At 42.8% G+C, this 23,158-nt stretch overlaps 1 protein-coding gene and 1 long non-coding RNA gene across 2 annotated transcripts; both read right to left on the reverse strand.

Annotated features, from left to right (window-relative positions):
* Positions 1–3,706: 3,706 nt before the first annotated feature.
* On the reverse strand, positions 3,707–18,879 carry LOC109872456 (uncharacterized). Its single transcript, XR_002252461.2, has 3 exons — positions 18,666–18,879; positions 13,419–13,528; positions 3,707–6,532 (listed from the first exon to the last, which is right to left on the reverse strand). It is a non-coding gene; the product is annotated as an uncharacterized LOC109872456 (long non-coding RNA).
* A 929-nt stretch (positions 18,880–19,808) lies between these two features.
* On the reverse strand, positions 19,809–23,038 carry tmem88a (transmembrane protein 88 a). The gene is made up of 3 exons (XM_020464705.2): positions 22,519–23,038; positions 21,133–21,518; positions 19,809–20,972 (listed from the first exon to the last, which is right to left on the reverse strand). The coding sequence occupies exons 2-3, from the start codon at positions 21,505–21,507 to the stop codon at positions 20,694–20,696; spliced, it is 654 nt and encodes a 217-aa protein (XP_020320294.1). The 5' UTR covers positions 21,508–21,518; positions 22,519–23,038; the 3' UTR covers positions 19,809–20,693.
* Positions 23,039–23,158: the final 120 nt, after the last annotated feature.

Genomic DNA, 23,158 nt, shown 5'->3' on the forward strand with positions numbered 1-23,158 from the left:
CAGAATGATCTTCTTGACCATAACCAGTCAAGACGGGTCACTCAACTGAGACTGCTCTACTCCGTGTTACGGAGGCTCTTTGCACTGCCAAAGCTGACTCTCTCTCCTCTGTTCTCATCCTCCTAGAGCTATCCACTGCCCCCTAAACCGTGAACAATCAGATCCTCCTCTCCACCCTCACAGGACTGGGTGTCTCAGGCTCTGCATGCTCTTGGATTGAATCCTACCTGGCAGGCCACTCCTACAAAGTGACGTGGAGAGGATCTGTGTCTGCACCATATACTCTCAATACTGGTGTCTCCCAGGGCTCGGTCCTAGGCCCTCTCCTCTTCTCTCTATACACCAAGTCACTTTGCTTCGTCATTTCCTCACATGGTCTCTCCTATCATTGCTATGCTGATGACACTCCACTACTTATCTCCTTCCCCCTTTCGCGTGCCTGGCACATATCTCAGCTTGGACGTTATCTCACCACCTCAAGCTCGACCTCGACAAGATGGAGCTGCTCTTGTTCCCTGGGAAGGCCTGCCTGCACAAATACCTCTCCGTCATGGTTGACAACTCCACAGTGTCGCCCTCCTAGAGTGGAAAGAACCTTGGCGTGACCCTGGACAACACCCTGTCGTTCTCTGTAAACATCAAAGCAGTGACTCACTCCGGCAGGTTCTTGCTCTACAATATTCATAGAGTACGACCCTACCTCACACAGGAAGCGACGCAGGTCCTCCAGCCACTTGTCCTCTTCCCTATGGAGTACTGCAACTCGCTGTTGGCTGGGCTCCCTGCTGGAATGGAATAAATGGTACGGAGTCAAACGTGGTTTCCATATGTTTGTGTTAGATCCTGTTCCATTAATGGTATTAAAATATTTACAATGAGCCTGCCCTATAACTCCTCCCACCAGTCTCCTCTTGTATACACAATTGCTTAACTTACTTGCTACAAAACACATATAGATGTAGGATCTTCATTTGATCACCCTATTGGTGAAGAATTCTGCAGGACATTTAAAACTTGTAGTGTATGTGAGTTTAAAAAGGCTTCTAAAGTTTGTAATTTCCTCTTCGAAAGTGGGTGGTAGCCTTGCGGTTAAGAGTGATCAAAAGTTCGCTGGTTCGAATCCACGAGCCAACTACGTGAAAAATCTGTAGATGTACCCCTGAGCAAGACACTTAACCCTAATTGCTCCTGTAAGTTGTGCAAATGTAATTTTACCTTACAGAAAATGTATCAACCACAAAAAAATCTCTGTTAATTACAATCCACATACTAATTAACATTTCCAATTTCTGCAGGATTATTTTCCTGCTGTAGGAGACTGGCTCAAATTAAGATCCTACATATGAAAATAAGATCATATGCATAAGGATTTCCAGAGTGATGCTTATTTGGTATTGTCTACTAGGGCTGGAGTCGCCATAATGGACTCTATAGGGAACTGCTTTGAACATCTTTCTGATGCAACAGTGCCACCATTTGACCAAACTCTGCTGTAATTTTTGTGCTTTTGTCATTTCAGTTGAAAGTCACGACTCAGAATGATGTGAATTCCCAAAGTAGAGCTATGCTATTAGAAACCAAGGAGTCCAGTCATATTATCCAAGGCTGCAGGTATACTGCCAACATAATGCTATGATAATGTGTGTTAATATAATATCTGCATAATGACTTTGCACACATAAGAAATGTTATAAGAACACTTGAGATGGTTCACATTTGCATGTGGGTTGACCATTTATTGAAACCACTGGTTGTTATAATCTGCCATGATTATGAAACAGGTAAATGTATAAAACAGGCAAGTGGATCAGAAAGTGATTTGATCTCCATGTTTGTTAAGATATACTACATAGCCAAAAGTGCTCTTCAAATATCTCCTTCCAAAATCATTGGCATTAATATGGAGTTTGTCCCCCCTTTGCTGCTATAACGGCCTCCACTCTTCTGGGGAGGCTTTCCACTAGATGTTGGAACATTGCTGCAGGGACTTGCATCCATTTAGCCACAAGCATTAGTAACGTCGGGCACTGATGTTGGCCGATTAGGCCTGGCTCTCAGTCGGCGTTCCAATTGATCCCAAAAGTGTTCAATGGGGTTGAGGTCAGGGCCCTGTGCAGGCCAGTCAAGTTCTTGTATACTGACCTTGACAAACCATTTCTGTATGGACCTCACTTTGTGCACAGGGGCATTGTCATGCTGAAACAGGAAAGGGACTTCCCCAAAGATTGCAAGCACAGAATCGTCTAGATTCAGATATGTCCGTCGGACTGCCAGATGGTGAAGATGAGAACGGGTTTCCACTGCTCTGGTGTAAAATGGTGGCAAGCTTTACAAAACTCCAGCCGACGCTTGGCATAGCGCATGGTGATCTTAGGCTTGTGTGCGACTGCTCGGCCACGGAAACCCATTTCATGAAGTTCCCGACGAACAATTCTTGTGCTGAAGTTGCTTCCAGAAGCAGTTTGGAACTCGGTAGTGATTGTTGCAACCGAGGACAGACGATTTATACGCGCTACCCGCTTCAGCACTCGGCTGTCCCATTCTGGGAGCTTGTTTGACCTACCACTTCACGGCTGAGCCGTTGCTACTCCTAGGCGTTTCCACTTCACATTAACAGCACTTACAGTTGACCGGGGCAACTCTAGCAGGGCAGACATTTGACAAACTGACTTGTTGGAAAGGTGGCATCCTATGCTGGTGCCATGTTGAAAGTCACTGAGCTCTTCATTACGGGCCATTCTACTGGCAATGTCTACGGAGATTGCATGGCTGTGTGCTCGATTCTATACACCTGTCAGCAACGGGTGTGGCTTAAATAACCCGAAACCTCTCATTTTGAAGGGGTGTCCACATACGTTTGTGTATGCAGGCATTAGGAAACCTTCTTCATGTTTGTATTGATGAGTTACCAAATATACTGAATGGATGTTTACCTGAAAGGTTTGATACATACCATGTTATGTGTGTGCCAATTACTATGTGTACCTGTAGTTTTACTGTAGTATTTATCCAGGGAAGTAAACTAAATCTCCTCTCTTTTGTCTCACCTCTATCTCTGACACACATTACATAACCCTTTGCCCTCTCGTATCTAAAACATGTCTGTGTGAGCTTTACTCAGTCAAATTACCCTCCCTAGCTCCCTCCAGTTTAGTCATGTCACTAAGTATTAATCTTCAGTGTTTACTTAAAGCAATAAGGCTTGAGGGGGTGTGGTATATGGCCAATATACCACGGCTAAGGGCTGTCCTAGTGCACGACGCAATGCGGAGTGCCTAGACACAGCCCATAGCTGCGGTATTTCGGCCATATATGACAAACCCCGGAGGTGCTATTGCTATTATAAACTGGTCACCAACATAATTAGAACAGTAAAAATAAATGTTTTGTCATACCCGTGGTATATGGTCTGATATACCACGGCCGTCAGCCAATCAGCATTCAGGGCTCGAACCACTCAGTTTCTAACGTCTCTTGTACCATTGCATTGTTGAATACTTGTTTCTGATTGGCTTGAAAGGAATTCTATAGCGTGCATTATTCAAGTGATAATGCCCTCGAAGCCAGTGTTTGGAGGACATATTGGCACGGGTGTGAGGCCCGAGACTAAGTTGAGGGCCGGTAAACCGTGCCAATATATCCTCCAAACACTGGCTTCGAGGGCATTATCACTTTTATACAACGGGTAACCAACATATTCAAATAATGATTGACATATTTTCATTAACTTTATTTTGATTAATTTATTCATACTATTTCATCCTTCCACGAGACATAGTCCTGACACATATCTAGGGTTGCTACCCAAGCCGGCTGGTCATTTGTTCTATCGGTTCGGTTGCCATAGACGTGACATAGTCGTTTAGACTTTTTGTTCTGTATCTATGGACAGTTGGACACCACCCAGTCATTCTTCTAAATGTTCTATTGCTATATGTTATTATCCCTTGTTTGCTAGCTAACCAACTACAGCTAACTTACAGTCACGCCAAACAATGCAGCCAGAATAACAACAAAGTAGCTGCATTTGCATAAGCTGTTTTCCAGTAACATTTATTTGAATACATGCATAAGAATGAGCTAATGATGCGTGATTTCACCTGGCATAAAAAATGTGCTCTCTCGTCAGGGCACTGTTGTTCAGAGGAGCTAGCCAACAGCACAGCTAACACAATCACTTCAAACTGAAGCTGGAAAGACTGCAAGCTAGCTGCATTTAGTTTTATCTGTTCTCTATTGAAATGTCTTTGTATTTGTCCATAAAAATGAAGCTGATTCATGATTTCGACTGGCTGAGAAAAGTTGCCTGTCTTTCTCGTCCCGACTCCCGATCCCTACATGTTCATTACTATGGGACAGCAAGAGATCGAATTTCAATATGAAACAATGTTGCAAATGTCAGAGAGTCAGACTGCAAGTTTTATACAAATCTCTGTTATTGAAAACCGATTGCTAGTCTAAAAGAAATAGGAGATAATGTCTAGATGCTTTTTATAGTGGGGATGAAGTTTATAAATTGTCTGGCTGGGCTGATGAGACAGTGGATTGGGCAGTGAGATGGAACAGAGTAAATAGGCATTTCAATATCATAGCTTTAGCTTGTGGTAATTTGGGGAATAGACACCTGCTGGAATGCTGTTTTAACCAATTAGCGTCCAGGATCAGACCCACCCGTTGTATAATTCCCTATAACGCACAGTATATCAGCATAGTAGAATTCAATGGCTATAGTTAATTCTTTCATGTTCTATGTTTGAGCTGCTTTTGAAAGAAAGTCGAATTGAAAACACTATTGGCATTGTTGAATTTGATTTTCATAATAGCAAGCTGATGGTTAGCTAAACCAGCAAGTCTGTTTGGTTACCAAGGCATCTCCTGCAGCTATCTAGTAAACTTGCCAGCTACTTCAGTGAATGTTGAACACATTTCTTCCTGCAAGTGAACACATTTCTAGTGGCAAATGCCAGGGCTGCAGGTAGCCTAGTGCAGGTAGCCTAGTGCAGGTAGCCTAGTGCAGGTAGCCTAGTGCAGGTAGCCTAGTGGTTAGAGCGTTGGGCCTGTAACCGTAAGGTTGCTGGATTGAATCCTGAGCTGACAAGGTAAAAAGCTGTCATTCTGCCCCTGAACAGGGCAGTTAACCAACCCACTGTTCCCCGGTAGGCTGTCATTCTAAATAAGAATGTGTTCTTAGCTGTCTTGCATAGTTAAATAAAAATGTACAAATTATGTTTTTTTTAAATTTGAGCCATGGTATAAAAGGGATAATCAACTCAGGGCTCTGTGTTCTCTGGAAAATAATGTGTCATTTGTTAGACGCCACTTTGCTAGCGCATCTTGGAACACACCTTCCATGTTGTTCATTATTTTAGTTGATTATACCTTACTCATAAAGGCCTGCTTGTTGAGTATATCCCATTCTTACTCAAAACTATTGAAAGGCTGTGATAGGATAACAGTGAACATGGACCGAACTAGACGGACACTGTAGCAATGTTCCATAATCAAACTGCAAGACAATCCAACACTATTTTAAAATAGACTTGTTACATTATTAGTAATGTAACATTAGTATTGTTCCATTATTTCAAAAGAAACAACACAAATAGAATATAAAGTGACAGAAATAATTGACAGAATTATAGCATAGCCGTGCATTAGTTATGACTAGTCTACAACACCAGTTGTAGAATTATAGCATAGCCGTGCATTAGTTATGACTAGTCTACAACACCAGTTGTAGAATTATAGCATAGCCGTGCATTAGTTATGACTAGTCTACAACACCAGTTGTAGAATTATAGCATAGCCGTGCATTAGTTATGACTAGTCTACAACACCAGTTGTAGAATTATAGCATAGCCGTGCATTAGTTATGACTAGTCTACAACACCAGTTGTAGAATTATAGCATAGCCGTGCATTAGTTATGACTAGTCTACAACACCAGTTGTAGAATTATAGCATAGCCGTGCATTAGTTATGACTAGTCTACAACACCAGTTGCTAGATGGGATTTTACAGCAAGTGGACAACTACAAAACGTCATTTAGATGCAAAACATTCACCCTAAAACAATAAATACTCAACATTGACCCTAGCACAATAAATAAAGTGACAAATGATAAAACAAGAAGAATGCACTTCAAGGTAATAGCGTAAACACATTTTCTTTACCCTTATCTACAAAAGTGTTTTCTTCTGTTCTCAAAAGTGCTACTCAGCCTCCATCTTCATTCAAGCAACTATCTCTAACATTGAGATGAACTGAGCTCCTCAACTACAAACAAGATCATTGAAGAACTGGGATATAGTCTGTTGTGAGACAGAGGATTCTGAGCAGACAGTCTTTGAGGGGTGTTTCGGCAGCAGGGGGCTGCAGGATGAGGCTAGGGGTCAGTAGGTGGTATCTATAACGTTGCCTTCCATCTGATGTCTGTAGGCCACTCTTGCCTTGTGGGAAAAGTAGACAACTCCTCCTCCAGCGCTGGCATAGGTTGTCGGGGCAAACTGGGGCTCCGCTTCAATGTATGGAACTAAACAGGAAAAGGAGAGATGAGAGGATTAAAACCCCATTAATATTACATTAATACTGACATTCATCTCTGTTGGGAAGTCACATTCCCATACTGTACTACTATTGATGATGATGAACTGTCAAAGGGTTGTCAGTCCAAAATTACATTCCAAGTCAATTGTAAATGGCCTTAAAGTCGAACAGACAGCACTAGCACCATGAAATCTTATAAAAATCTATTCATATACACCCCGAAGGAAGAATACTTCTTTCAATCTTTACTAACGACATGTCACTGCCTTTGCAGATAACTTAACACTATACACGTCAGCTACTACCGCAACTGGAATTACTGCAGCACTTAACAAAGAGCTACAGTTAGTTTTCTGAATGTGTTTCAAGGAATAAGTTAGTCCTAAAAATGTCAAAAAATAAAAGCATTGTAATTGGGACAAATCATTCACTAAACCCTAAATCTTGTAATGAATAATGTGGAGCAAGTTGAGTGGACTAACTGCTTGGAGTAATCCTGGATTGTAAACTATTATGGTCAAAAAATATTGATACAACAGTAGCTAAGATGGGGAGAAGTCTGTCCATAATAAAGCGCTGTTCTGCCTTCTTAACAGCACTAAAAACAAGGCAGGTGTCACGTTTGTCATAGTGAGGAGACCAAGGCGCAGCGTTGTAAGCGTACATCTTCTTTTAATGGAAGAACGAACACTGAACAAAACAACAGAACGAACCGTGACGCTATATGACTAGTGCAAACAAGCAACTAAACATAGAATTACAACACACAAACTATCCAAGGAATATGGCTACCTAAATATGGTCCCCAAGAGACAACGATAAACAGCTGCCTCTGATTGAGAACCAATCTAGGGGGGCCTCCCGGGTGGCGCAGTGGTTAAGCTGTGCCTTCAGAGTCCCTGGGTTCGGGCCCAGGCTCTGTCGTAACCGGCCGCGACCGGGAGGTCCGTGGGGCGACGCACAATTGGCCTAGCGTCGTCCGGGTTAGGGAGGGCTTGGTCGGTAGGGGTGTCCTTGTCTCATCGCGCACCAGCGACTCCTGTGGCGGGCCGGGCGCAGTGCGCGCTAACCAAGGTGGCCCGGGTGCATGGTGTTTCCTCCGACACAGGATGCGCGCTGTGTTAAGAAGCAGTGTGGCTTGGTTGGGTTGTGTATCGGAGGACGCATGACTTTCAACCTTTGTCTCTCCCGAGCCCGTACGGGAGTTGTAGCGATGAGACAAGATAGTAGCTACTACAACAATTGGATACCACGAAATTGGGGAGCAAAAGGGGTATAAAAAATTACAAAAATTAAAAGAGAACCAATCTAGGCAACCATAGACATATAAACACCTAGACTAGAAAATCCCTAGACATACAAAAAAAACTAGATAATACAAAAACTAAACAAACCACCCTTGTCACACCCTGACCTAAACAAAAGAAAAAAGAATAAAGTGGAATATTTGTGGAAATTCTATATAAATATAGAGTGGGAAAGCAGCTGTGCATTTGGACTATTAATAGACACTGCACTAAATAAAACCAAATAAAGACATCTGTCTCATCCAGGACCGGAGTCTACGCAGATCGGTGCACCATAGCCAATAAGAGCTACAGTAGGCCTTTATATGCAAATAAGCCTTTGTGCAAATAAGCCATTTGCCACAAGGGCCTGCCATCATTCACTTTGAACTGGACTGTGTGTTTACAGGCAGTAGCAACAGCACAATTTAGATCATTCGAAAAGCATTCGCCAAAAGCCACAAAATACATCTGAATGGATTTCTGCAAATCAGTAAATACCATTGGGAGGACTCTTACATTTGGGAACTTGACATACCTAGTTGATCAAACAACCATGAAAAGTAGTCTCCCCTTCAGTTATGCACATCAACAACAACAACCTCAACAACTAATGCTAGCCAGAGCAAGATAAGCTCAAATCTAATGAGGGAACATTAGATAAACCCTCAAACTTTTTTCAGCTAGTTGGCCGTCAAAATTGCACTGATAAACGACGGGGAATAGTTGCCTGCTCGTCCTTCTGCAGCTTGCCAGCTAATGCACGCATGTTCCAAGACACGTTTTGACAAATAAATGGGAACTTACCTGCCAACCCATTTGATCGATGCCAAATACATTTCATTGACAACTAAGGGTGCCTGTTTCTGCTCTCAGGTTCAGGAATGGCTGAAAATGCATAACATTTACTGTAGTACTGTTGGGAGATCTGGAGAGACCGGGTCAGTCAATAGCTAATATACTAATATTCTTAGTAAAAGTATTTATCTTCAATCTTTGGATTCTATTCGATTAGATAGATTGAAATTCTATGTTAAACATCACAGCATAGCTGAAAGATATATGGTGCATAGAATTCCGAAGAGGGTGGCCAGCAGAGATAGGTGGGATGGGCTGAGGGTGGCCAGCAGAGATAGGTGGGATGGGCTGAGGGTGGCCAGCAGAGATAGGTGGGATGGGCTGAGGGTGGCCAGCAGAGATAGGTGGGATGGGCTGAGGGTGGCCAGCAGAGATAGGTGGGATGGGCTGAGGGTGGCAAGCAGAGATAGGTGGGATGGGCTGAGAGTGGCCAGCAGAGATAGGTGGGATGGGCTGAGGGTGGCCAGCAGAGATAGGTGGGATGGGCTGAGGGTGGCCAGCAGAGATAGGTGGGATGGGCTGAGGGTGGCCAGCAGAGATAGGTGGGATGGGCTGAGGGTGGCCAGCAGAGATAGGTGGGATGGGCTGAGGGTGGCCAGCAGAGATAGGTGGGATGGGCTGAGGGTGGCCAGCAGAGATAGGTGGGATGGGCTGAGGGTGGCCAGCAGAGATAGGTGGGATGGGCTGAGGGTGGCCAGCAGAGATAGGTGGGATGGGCTGAGGGTGGCCAGCAGAGATAGGTGGGATGGGCTGAGGGTGGCCAGCAGAGATAGGTGGGATGGGCTGAGGGTGGCCAGCAGAGATAGGTGGGATGGGCTGAGGGTGGCCAGCAGAGATAGGTGGGATGGGCTGAGGGTGGCCAGCAGAGATAGGTGGGATGGGCTGAGGGTGGCCAGCAGAGATAGGTGGGATGGGCTGAGGGTGGCCAGCAGAGATAGGTGGGATGGGCTGAGGGTGGCCAGCAGAGATAGGTGGGATGGGCTGAGGGTGGCCAGCAGAGATAGGTGGGATGGGCTGAGGGTGGCCAGCAGAGATAGGTGGGATGGGTTGAGGGAAGCTGAGGGATGGAATGACGGTCAAAGATAAAAGTATAAAAAATCAAGTCAAAATAAAACATAACAAAAAGTAAGTTTGAATGACACTGAGGGGCAGTGTTGTTACTGCTAATGCCGGTTTGCCTGAGGCTGATGCTGTGCAGGTGTTTGTACACATGCATATACACACACACTCATTCAAATGCACACAGGTGCACATACATGGTCACACACACATGTAAATAGTGCCATACATGCACTAAAACATATTCAGTTGTCCTTGATGTTTTTTGCTTTCTGTTTTCCTTTGTCTTTCTCTTTTTTCTCCTTTGTTCATTTTCTTGGTTACTGGGGGAGGTCTTGGGGGTGGGGAATGGAATATGTTTTCTACTTTATTTTTATGGTTAAAGGGCAGCTCTTGGGGAACTGTGGGGGGGATCTTGGATGGCTGGTGGCCTGGTGGTTAGGAGCTTGGGCCGGTGGCTGATGGATTAAAAAAAATGTAAACCCATTTGATTTACAAATAAAATCACTCAGTGTTTCAGAGTGCACTCTGGGTCGTTCGTAAACGCAGAGTGCTGTCAGATTGTCTGTTGGTAAATTCAAAGCGCCCCCCCCCCCCCCCCCCCCCCCTCTGCACTATTGATATTGGACACTGGCCATGGAGTATGGTTGATCCGAGCATTCCTCACAACAGCCAAGCTAAGTGACTAAAGTTGGCTAACCTGCTAGCTACTTCCAGACACAAATGAGAGAACACTTAGCTCTGACCATTTTACTTGCCCTAGCAGAGCTGGTAAGGCTGTTTACATGTTATCTAGAGCGTAGTGACTAACGTTAACTGTGCTGATGGCAACAATTGAATTACTTTTTTTGCCAACGTTTACTGACACCGGTCATATTCAGCCAGTGTTAAGTGTTCGTCAATTCATCAGTTATTCTGCGCTCTGGCATACTCATCAGACAAGGAGAGTGCTCTGAAATTGGACTAGATAGCCATAACAGTCGTTCAAGTTAAGCATAACTAGCTAGCAAAGCGATTCACATTTCTTGCAAGGTTACCAAATGACACCAGCATCTCTAACTGTAGCCACTGAAAAAGTATATAAATGAAAAAAGTCGGTCACTCACCACTCCTCCAATGACGTGACATCCTCCCAGCAACGTAAAAAAAGTGACTACCTTTTACCTTGTCCAGTTATCCCAAAAGTTAGAAACACATTTTTAAATGTTTTCTTCTATCTACCCTGTTAATGATTTCTTGCACAAAAGATTCAATTTTGACAAAATGCCTTGTGGTTTTTGTTCCCCTGATTCTGATTCAGAATCTATAGAGAATGTATTTTTTGTCATGCCACCATTCTAGTGAACTATGGATTGAAATTCATGAATGGTTGTGTATAAAAGCTCCAGAATTACCTATGTTACATTATGCATATCCTTGTAATTGCGATCATAACTATTTTATTAACATTATTACTCTCTTGGCCAAATATTATATTCACAAATGTAAATGAGGTGGAAAAATTCCTTATTTTGTAGTTTTTTTTTTCATTGAACTGTTACAATTTTATAAATCCCTCAAACTTGTGAAACTTAAAAGGGGGGGGGGGGGTCATATTGATGTGTAATATTGTTATTATTGTCTCAATAATAAAAAATTAATAAAATAAATAATATAGAAATAAATCAAATAAAAAATAAAACACTAGGCTCTGCGTTTTTAGCTTGCTAAATAAATACCTAATTAAATAGATATGCTAGCCTATTAGCCACGTTATGACTGACTTGTGATCATTGCCCTTGCTAGTGTGATTATATTGACATTCCCAGCCTTAGTTACATTCGTCTGTTTTTGTCCAAAAAAATGTAGTAATTGAAAATGAAACAGTGCATCCCGAATGGGTGGAAGCAACAAACAATTTTCCAGACCAGCTGTTATTTACAACCTGATAGCAGTATTTTTTGGGAAAACCAATAATTATATTAATCATGCATTGAACTACGCCTTACTGTACGTCATGGATCTTTGACTTAAATATAACTTATTTTCAAAACCTCTTATAAAGTTGGTTTTGTAGCATAAACTGGGATTTTTATATTTTTAACTGATATTACGACTCTCTGTTTCATATCTGCAGATTAGTTCAAATGCTGTCAGTTCCACTTTAATGAACACAGTGTTCTTCTCTTTGCAAATAGTGCCTCATTGAAAAAATCTAAACAAATACAGTGCCTTGCAAAAGTATTCATCCCCCTTGGCATTTTTTCTATTTTGTTTACAAAATTACAATCTGTAATTTAAATTGATTTTTTATTTGGATTTCATGTAATGAACATGCACAAAATAGTCCAAATTGGTGAAGTGAAATGGAAAAAAATGACTTGATTTAAAAAAAAAAAATGTAAAAATAAAAAACAGAAAAGTGGTACGTGCATATGTATTCACCCCCTTTGCTATGAAGCCCCTAAATAAGATCTGGTACAACCAATTACCTTCAGAAGTCATATAATTAGTTCAATAAAGACCTGTGTGCAATCTAAGTGTCACATGATCTGTCACATGATCTCAGTACCTGTTCTCAACACCTGTTCTGAAAGGCCCCAGAGTCTGCAACACCACCAAGCAAGGGGCACCACCAAGCAAGCAGCACCATGAAGACCAAGGATCTCTCCAAACAGGTCAGGATCAAAGTTGTGGAGAAGTACAGATCACGGTTGGGTTCTAAAAAAATATCTGAAACGTTGAACATCCCACGGAGCACCATTTAAATCCATTATTAAAAAATGGAAAGAATATGGCACCACAACAAACCTGCCAAGAGTGGGCCGTCCACCAAAATTCATGGACCAGACAAGGAGGGCATTAATCAGAGAGGCAACAAAGAGACCAAAGATAACCCTGAAGGAGCTGCAAAGCTCCACAACGGAGATTGGAGTACTTGTCAATAGGACCTTAAGCCGTACACTCTACAGAGCAGGGCTTTTCGGAAGACTCCCCAAACATATGGAAGAAGGTACTCTGGTCAGATGAGACTAAAATGTTGCTTTTTGGCCATCAAGGAAAGAGCAAACCCAACACCTCACATCACCCCGAGAACACCATCCCCACAATGAAGCATGGTGGTGGCAGCATCATGCTGTGGGGATGTTTACCATTGGCAGGGACTGGGAAACTGGTCAGAATTGAAAGAATGATGGATGGCTCTAAATACAGGGAAATTCATGAGGGAAACCTGTTTCAGTCTTCCAGAGATTTGAGACTTGGACCTCAATCCAATGGAGAATCTGTGGTATGACTTAAAGATTGCTGAACACCAGCGGAACCCATCCAACTTGAAGGAGCTGGAGCAGTTTTGCCTTGAAGAATGGGAAAACATCCCAGTGGCTAGATGTGCCAAGCTTATAGAGACATACCCCAAGATACTTACAGCTCTAATTGCTGCAAAAGGTGGATCAACAATATATAGACTTTGGAGGGTGAATACACGCTCAAGTTCAGTTTTTTAGTCTTATTGCATCTTCAAAGTGGTAGGCATGTTGTGTAAATCAAATTATACAACCCCCCCCAAAAAATGTATTTTAATTCCAGGTTGTAAGGCAGCAAAATAGGAAAAATGCCAAGGGGGATGAATACTTTTGCAAGCCACTGTAGGCATCACACTCCTGTAAAAACTGTAGTTGGTGTTGTTACCTGCTTTAGGAGGGCAGTGTCTGCCCTTGCCTCTGTCTTTACACCTCCTGTACCAGGGAAAACACTGGAGAACCTTCACACCCATGGGCGCAGCAGCTCGAAGAGCCAGTCTGAAAAAGAGAGAACAAAGATTTTGTTATTTAAAAGAAGCATTAGCACTGGGCACTCTATACCTTTCAAAACCTGAAAACTGAGAAAACTTCAACAACCATATTGCAAATGTTTATGAGCCTTTTTCTGGGAATTTAAGAGCTACTCATCCCTCTATATGAATTGCACCATCAAAATTGGGTTGTTATACATTTCTAAAACTGACACACTCCAAACTTTCCCTAAGTGTGTCATTCTGGTTTGGTTTTAGGACTATCATAATAAAATATATTGATCGTTTTTATGTTTAAGAGAGAGAGAGAGAGAGAAAGAGAGAGAGAGTGATAGCTTTATGGTATTTTCTTAATATTTTGGACCCTGGAGGCTGTGAACCATTTAAATGATTACTTCCAGCTATGACAGAAGATCAAATAGATTAAAAACAGACAATTCATCAAAGGGAGCTTTTAAATGAAATAACCCACTAGGCACAGACCTCAGTTCAACATCTAGTTTAGATTCACATGTGGTTGAGTTATCAACTAACGTAAAAAATTAAATAAAATAAAAATCACAATGTTGTCGGGAAGTAGTTTGGGGGTAAATAGCTATATCGGGCTAATATAGGACTATTAAAGGCCCAGTGCACTACTTTTGTGATTTTTTTTTCAACCCCCCAAAAATGTTTATTTAAGAGGCTCCTCTGTCCTCCACTCGTTACATGTATTAATGGCACCAGTTTGAATTTATCAGTATAAAAGACACCTGTCCACAACCTCAAACAGTCACACTCCAAACTCCACTATGGCCAAGACCAAAGAGCTGTCAAAGGACACCAGAGACAAAATTGTAGACCTACACCAGGCTGGGAAGACTGAATCTGCAATAGGTAAGCAGCTTGGTTTTAAGAAATCAATTGTGGGAGCAATTATTAGGAAATGGAAGACATACAAGACCACTGATAATCTCCCTCGATCTGGGGCTCCACGCAAGATCTCACCCCGTGGGGTCAAAATGATCACAAGAACGGTGAGCATGACCTGCAGGGAGCTGGGACCAAAGTAACAAAGCCTACCATCAGTAACACACTACGCTGCCAGGGAATCAAATCCTGCAGTGCCAGACGTGTCCCCCTGCTTAAGCCAGTACATGTCCAGGCCCGTCTGAATGATGATGATCCAAAAGAAGATTGGGAGAATGTCATATGGTCAGATGAAACCAAAATATAACTTTTTGGTAAAAACTCAACTTGTCGTGTTTGGAGGACAAAGAATGCTGAGTTGCATCCAAAGAACACCATACCTACTGTGAAGCATGGGGGTGGAAACATCATGCTTTGGGGCTGTTTTTCTGCAAAGGGACCAGGACGACTGATCCGTGTAAAGGAAAGAATGAATGGGGACATGTATCGTGAGATTTTGAGTGAAAACCTCCTTCCATCAGCAAGGGCATTGAAGATGAAACGTGGCTGGGTCTTTCAGCATGACAATGATCCCAAACACACCGCCCGGGCAACGAAGGAGTGGCTTCGTAAGAAGCATTTCAAGGTCCTGGAGTGGCCTAGCCAGTCTCCAGATCTCAACCCCATAGAAAATCTTTGGAGGGAGTTGAAAGTCCGTGTTGCCCAGCAACAGCCCCAAAACATCACTGCTCTAGAGGAGATCTGCATGGAGAAATGGGTCAAAATACCAGCAACAGTGTGTGAAAACCTTGTGAAAAACTTACAGAAAACGTTTGACCTCTGTCATTGCCAACAAAGGGTATATAACAAAGTATTGAGATAAACTTTTGTTATGGACCAAATACTTATTTTCCACCATAATTTGCAAATCAATTCATTAAAAATCCTACAATGTGATTTTCTGGATTTTTTTTCTCATTTTGTCTGTCATAGTTGAAGTGTACCTATGATGAAAATTACAGGCCTCTCTCATCTTTTTTAAGTGGGAGAACTTGCACAATTGGTGTCTGACTAAATACTTTCTTGCCCCACTGTATACAAAAGTATAAGACTAAGCCGTGTAGTGGTAGGCCACACAAGCTCACAGAACGGGACCGTCGAATGCTGTAGCTCGTAAAAATCATCTGTCTTCAGTTGCAACACTCACTACCGAGTTCCAAACTGCCTTTGGAAGCAACATCAGCACAAGAACTGTTCATCGGGAGCTTCATGAAATGGGTTTCCATGGCCGAGCAGCAGCATAGAAGATCGCCATGCCAATGCCAAGCGTCGGCTGGAGTGGTGTAAAGCTCAACGTTATTGGACTCTGGAGCAGTGGAAACTCGTTCTCTGAAGTGATGAATCCCTCTTCACCTATTGGAAGTCCGACAGACGAATCTGGGTCTGGTGGATGCCAGGAGAACACTACCTGCCCCAATGCATAGAGCCAACTTTAAAGTTTGATGGAGGAGGAATAATGGTCAGGGGCTGTTTTTTACAGTAAAGGGAAATCTTAACACTACAGCTTACAAGGATATTCTCGACGATTCTGTGCTTCCAACTTTGTGACAACAGTTTGGGGAAGACCCTTTCCTATTTCAGGATAACAATGCCCCTGTGCACAAAGCGAGGTCCATACAGAATTGGTTTGTCAAGATCGGTGTGGAAGAACTTGACTGACCTGCACAGAGCCCTGACCTCAACCCTATTGAACACCTTTGGGATTAATTAGAATGCTGACTGTGAGCAAGGCCTAATCACCCAACATCAGTGCCCAACCCCACTAATGCTCTTGTGGCTGAATGGAAGCAAGTCCCTGCAGCAATGTTCCAACATTTAGTAGAAAGCCTTCCCAGAGTGGAGGCTGTCGTAGCAGTAAAGGGGGCACCAACTCCATATTAATGCCCATGATTTTGGTGTTTGAGCAGATGTCCACATACTTTTAGTCATGTAGTGTACAGTGGCTTGCAAAAGTATTAACTCCCCGTGGCATTTTTCCTATTTTGTTGCCTTACACCCTGGAATGAAAATGATTTTTTTGGGTGGTTTGTATAATTACACAACATGCCTACCACTTTGAAGATGCAAAATATTTTTTCTTGTGAAACAAACAAGAAATAAAACACAAAAAACTGAAAACTTGTACGTGCAAAACTATTCACTCCCCCAAAGTCAGTACTTTGTAGAGCCACCTTTTTCAGCAATTACAGCTGCAGCTCTTGGGGCATGTCTCTATAAGCTTGGCACATCTAGCCACTGGGATTTCTGCCCATTTTTCAAGGCAAAACTGCTTCAGCTCCTTCAGCTTGGATGGGTACCGCTGGTGTGCAACAATCTTTAAGTCATACCACAAATTCTCAAATTATTTGAGGTCTGGGCTTTAACTAGGCCATTCCAAGACATTTAAATGTTCCCCTTAAACCACTAAAGTGTTGCTTTAGCAGTATACTTAGGGTTAGGGTCATTGTCCTGCTGGAAGGTGAACATCCGTCCCAGTCTCAAATCTCTGGAAGACTGAAACAGGTTTCCCTCATGAATTTCCCTGTATTTAGCGCCATCCATCATTCTTTCAATTCTGACCAGTTTCCCAGTCCCTGCCAATGAAAACATCCCCACAGCATGGTGCTGCCACCACCATGCTTCATTGTGGGGATGGCGTTCTGGGCTGATGAAAGGTGTTGGGTTTGCGCTTTCCTTGATGGCTAAAAAGCTCAATTTCACCAGATCTTATTTAGAGGCTTTCATAGTAAAGGGGGTGAATACATATGCACGCACCATTTTTCCATAAAAAAAAATAATAAAGTAATTTTTTTCATTTCACTTCACCAATTTGGACTATTTTGTGTATGTCCGTTACATGAAATAAAAATAAAAATCCATTTAAATAACAGGCTGTAATGCAACAAAGTAGGAAAAATGCAAAGGGCGATGAATACTTTTGCAAGGCACTGTACATCTCATATCACTCATATTATCTGAGGACCGTGGTTACGAAAGTAACCTTAAATGATGGCGAGCAGCAAATCCCAGGAGGCTTAGCGTGTTTCTTCAGGGAATTGTGAGAACAAGGGAAAACACTGCCAACAAGATGATCTAATCTCAGATCTCTCTCCTTTACAGTACAGGACAAGGCAACCTCAACATGGTGATCCCCACATGCCCAACTAAGCTGTTATTGCTTGTGTGTCTACCCTAAGGTTACAGGGCAAGTGCACTTACTTTGCTTACTGTATAAAGGTGCTGTCCGGAGGGTGCTACACTTGTTCGCATACCAGACTTGTTGCTGTCAACCGGTAAGCTACAGTAGGCTATTGATACACTGCGTTCTCTGAAAAGACAGTTACATAAACCGGCAGTAGCATAATCTGTTGTTGCCATTGAAACTAGAGCAATTTACGCAGAGTAAGGCAGACAGATCTATCAGTATCCCATAACGGAATTCAATGCAGAAATGAATGACTGCATTTTTATTTCTCTAAATTCTGATCTTAAAATGAGAGATTTTGTGTGTTATTATGCACAAAATAGCTCATGTATAAAGTAGGCCTGGGCTATATGCAAATTAAGAAATAATGTAAGAGCAATAATTCTGAATTTCAATAGCCTTTCAAATATTTTAGAGGCCCAAATGCAGTCAAAATTATGTTTTCTTGTGTTTTGTATCATATTGTACAGTAGCTGATGAAACTAACACTGTAAAAGTATGAACAAATTTGATCATTGTTTGATTTCCTGATAGTTTCTGGTTGAAAATGCAATCTACACAGGACCTTCTATTCAGCAGGTTTGCATGGGCAGGAGTTTTGTACGTTTGTTAATAGACCAATAACAAAAAGCATTCCAAACCTCTCTTACAATGGCTAATTTTCAGTTTTCTTGCTTGAGAAATACTTTTTTGCTTTAAAAAAGCATTTTCTTGTCAATTTTAATGGAAAACTATTAGACTACACTAATATATTTAATTGGTACCCATAAATTATATTTATATAATGGCTGCATTGGGCCATTAAGATATTTGTCTTCTTACTCCCTCTCCTTCCCAATTACTCAAATTTAAAACATCACAATAGTCAAATGTAGCCATACCCTACAACCAATCAATAACTGTATGAAGCTTACATCAACCTAATACGAAATGTGAAAACAAAACATTGAAATATCCCTGTATGTTATGGTGCTATTGAATAGCTAAAAGAATAGAATAGTCTATAACTCACCTGTAAATAAAATATCAAAATGGTATGAACTTGTTTTGTGAGTAGGTTTGGTTGGAGTTCTCTAAAAAATGGTATCATTTGCTTTTTGATGTCTGATCTTCTGGTTTGATGTCACGAGGCAGTCAGAACTCATTCCTCTGACCACTGATGCTGTAAATGCAACCTGTCTTGTCCCTGGTAGAGCGTCTATCACTCTCTCATTGATACAACAAGGGCATGGAAATTTTCCACTGTCGACTCTGCGTCTTTAAATAGCTAATCCCTCAACGCGCGGCCACAAAACAAAACATGCTTCCCCTGACGCTGTCCCCGCACTTACAGTGTATGTGTGTGTTGGCAATTTAGTATGGGCAGTAAATAGATTTCAAGTGAAGTGTTGCTATGTATCCTTGTAAATAACTGTTAAAAACAAGGACATGAATGGTGATCTAATTGGTAAGGGATGCAATGATAGTCAAGATGGTGTGTTTACCTACATTAATATGTAAAACACTTTATTCTGCATATTATACCTCCACATAGTAAGATACAATATATATATATATATTTTTTTTTTTAAAGGTCAACATATGCTGTTATTATCTTGTCCATCATCAACACGAGGACACCAGTGCATTCAACCAACACAAAAGTCTACCGTAACGTTGATCATGTCTGAAAGGTGTCCATACCTGCCTGTTTCTGAATAGCCTATTTTGAATGACAGGCAGAACAATGCTGACCTTTGGTGACCCTGAGCAGTGAACTTTCCAACAGCTGACATACAGCACAACAGCTGACATACAGCACCACAGCTGGCATACAGCACAACAGCTGACATACAGCACCACAGCTGGCATACAGCACAACAGCTGACATACAGCACAACAGCTGACATACAGCACAACAGCTGGTAGGGAGAAAATAGGTTATTTTGTAGTTGTTTATATGAAATTGGCATAGCTTTAATAATCTTTTTGGGGGGATTATCTATTTAATACCATTCTATTGCTATAATGGGAAATTAGAAAGCCTGTAATATACACAAAGTATTTATTTCCAGGTATTCTCAATTACGTTACAACAGCTATTCACAGGCCATGATTATATAAACATGACAGAAGTTGATTGTTTTAGCTTACTTAAAAAAAAACACACATTTGGCAAGTTACTCATGTATTTATTACTGCATGACAACTGTTTTTGTTATCCACAAAATATGAGTATAGGTTGTCAACAGTTTTCTATGAATGTCATCATTCTATTCAAGCCCAACAAGGGAATCCAAGCAAACCCTTCCTGAGTGAAGTGATGTCATGAAGTTACTGAGTGAAGTGATGTCATAAAAAGCTTTTTGATTGATTCTGTAGGATGTATTTGTGACTATAACTCCCTTCAAACTTGGATTGAAGAGTCAATATTTGACAGCTGCCAAATGACATCAGAGAGATGGTAGCCTTGGTATCCCACAGGCTTGTGAGGTGATGTCATGGTAGAGGACATCTTGTGATCCACTAGAGGGAGGTGTTGCCATTTCATGCCAGACAGTCCACAACAGAACCTGATTCCCTTTTCTTTATTTCTTTAACACAAAGCAACTTTTTCGATATGATGGAACATTTTTTCTAAACAAGCATAGAGTAATAAAAGTACAGCATTATTGAATATTTTAAAAAAACAAACGCAATAATGTGACATTGAATTACAGCGTAGTTACAGGGATATTTGATAGTACTTCATGTAGCATAGTGTGTTTTTACAGCTTCACCTTTGCTCTCTACTTATAAAAGAACCAGTGTATTGTAAGATCCACCTCCACACCACCCCCAGACCTACAGACATATGAAAGATGTCCATAATCTCCACACCTCATGCTCTGTTTTCTTTCTCCATTCCTTCACATTCTTCCCCTCCCTGCTCAAAGTACAAGTTGCCCCTATCCACAGATCTAGGATCAAATTACTTGACCCCCAATCCTAACCTTCACCATAAGGAGGAAGAAAATGTTATCTGACCCTGCATCGGTGGTTGGGTCAACATCTACTCTACTCACACCCACACACTGCCTTTGCCCTCCCCCTCTGAGGCCCCATGCTGGCCGCAGCAGTCCCCTCCACGGTGGCGCGAGGCAGGCAGGTTCTTGTATACGGCCCTGCTGTAGGGGATGAAACAGAGGCCCAGTTGGAGGTGGCGGGCCAGGCGGCAGTAGGCAGCCAGAGCCAGGACCAGGAGGGGGGTGACCAGGATGAAGCCCACCACCAGCAGGGCCACACAGCCACCGTCATCCAGCAGGTCTGAACAGTACAGGGACGTGCCATTGGGCTGCACCTGGGGACGACATACACACATATTTAAACTACTCATGTGTCACACTGCAATGTTCAGGTGGTGACTCATGCTCTTTCTTTCCCCGTGTGTCAATGACTCTTTCCTCTCTGTTTCTATCTCTCTGAGACACACAGACTTCCTTCCTGGATGGCAGTCTTACCGTGGAGTGACAAAGGAAGCCAAACACGACCATGACCAGCGCTGGGGTCAAGATGGTGCCGAACACGATGCTGGCCAGTGTGCCGTTGACCAGTGCGATGATCAGGTTCTGAGCCGTCACCAGTACTGAGCACGCCCAGCAGTCCAGAGAGCCTCTCAGCTCCAGAGGGGCATCTGTACCCCCTGATGCGCTGCCCGCCACTGAGTACGGGGGTGGCACCACCACTCCTGACCCCCCCGTGGGTGACCTTGGCACAGAGGTCACAGAGCCTGTGTGCTGGAGGTGGGATGGCAGTGATGACAGAGGTTCCCCATTATTAATGTGATTCAGCTGGGTGATGCCCTTCTCCAGGGTCCCGTTTCTCGACAGACTCATCCTCCCTGGGCCTTCAGAAAACAAAATGATTAGGGTTGTTTAATGAATTCATTTATGTGCATATCGTACAGTACAATGGTATAATCATTATTACTAGTGGCAGTGCAGTTGGTTATGGGTTAAGTGGTATTGGGCGGGCCTGTTACTTCTATTCTGTTAGGGTGCCTTAGGAGTTGCAGTTACATAGACAGGGAGCCCTGATAATGAATCCCCTTTACAGAAAGGAATCAGTTTGGCATGTCCATGTTCTTACATAACAGAGGGAAAAAAGCCTCTGAATGTTGCTCCATTAAAGTCAGAGTAGTTTCCTAAAGTACAGTGGTGAGAGCTGCGGAAAGAAAACACAGATAACTGCGCAACTCGGGGATGTAGGAAATAGACTTCCCTTGGCCCCACCCCCAGTCTCCTGGATGACTACAGTCTCAGAACAATGAGCCAGGAACGAGCCCCCCCCCCCCCCCCCCCCCCCAAACACCCCTTCTGAGAAACCCTCTACCGCTAATTTTAACAGTCAACAACCTTTAGTTAAGTTGGATTTGAAATGAAAATGGATCATTATAATGGACTTTAAAATATATATATTTCACCCAACTGCCCAGTTGTCTTTAGAAGTGGGGTGGTACCTCAGCCATGTGTAATGGTCACAAATCTAATACTAGACTGTTGGTAATTGAGATGAAGGTAGCATGTATGACCAGCACGTATGACCTCTGAGAACATCATGGTAAAAAGGATCATGGATTTAAATAGTTCATTTTCCATTCAGTCTCCATATGAACCTAGCAATGAACGGGTGGATTAAAACCCTTCAATTGAAGTTATTCAACTCTCCTGTAATACAATGCCAAATGCTAATTGTCTCGTCACACCCAAACATGCACTAGCAGCATAAACACTACACGCTGCAAGAGAGTTGACCATGATCTTTGTTAGGATGTTTAGTTTTAGTTTCCATGTCCCTCCTTCATCCCTGGACACCCATAACGACCACAGTGAGATGTGTTTACTCACTGTGTGATTGGTGGAGTCGTTCTGAGGATCTGTCTCTCTCTCCTCTCACAGTCGCGGTGAGACGATGAGAATGTACTCTGTTCTTTAACCTGTCCTCCCACTCTGAGAACGCCCGTGGAGAGAAGAAGAGGTCGGCCTCCACTGCATGAACATCCAGATCCCGAGGTCAGAGGGATGGTATTGATCAGGTGGAGGTTAATAACCTTTATGTCGAGGGTTCAGACCTTTCTCTGCTGTATCCGGGTCTTTCAGAAGGTAAACTCCCGGTATTCAGCAGATGCTTTGTGCCCTCACAGCCCTCAGTCAGTGTGACTATCGTTCTCTTTTGCTGAATCCGACGTTCTGAACAGTTAAGGCAAATGTTGCTTTCCTGCTTGGCTCTGGCTCTTCATTTCCTGCCGTGCCGTTTCCTCACTTTTACTCCAGCTTGGTTAGTCACGGAGTCTCCCCTCTGTCTCCTGCCTGTCTCCTCTCTGCTGGGTGCGTGTCTGTGGGCTGCTGGTGGGTACAGAGGCAGCTGGGGTGTGTTAGGGGTTGGTGATGGTATTTGGGAAGGGCGGGGGCACACAGGAGGGATTACACTGATAACCCCTGCACCCAGTGGGGAGCGAGGGGGTGGGAAGGGATGGGAAGGCAGTCA

The sequence above is a fragment of the Oncorhynchus kisutch genome, linkage group LG28, assembly GCF_002021735.2.
Source record: "Oncorhynchus kisutch isolate 150728-3 linkage group LG28, Okis_V2, whole genome shotgun sequence".
Lineage (NCBI taxonomy): Eukaryota > Metazoa > Chordata > Actinopteri > Salmoniformes > Salmonidae > Oncorhynchus > Oncorhynchus kisutch.

What these genes read in the sequence shown, in the direction of transcription:
- tmem88a (XM_020464705.2), bottom strand. Translation starts at nt 21,507, where the DNA reads ATGAGTCTGTCGAGAAACGGGACCCTGGAGAAGGGCATCACCCAGCTG. An exon ending in GCTTCCTTTGTCACTCCACG is followed by an intron (nt 20,973 to 21,132) that starts GTAAGACTGCCA and finishes TGTCGTCCCCAG; the next exon opens with GTGCAGCCCAATGGCACGTC.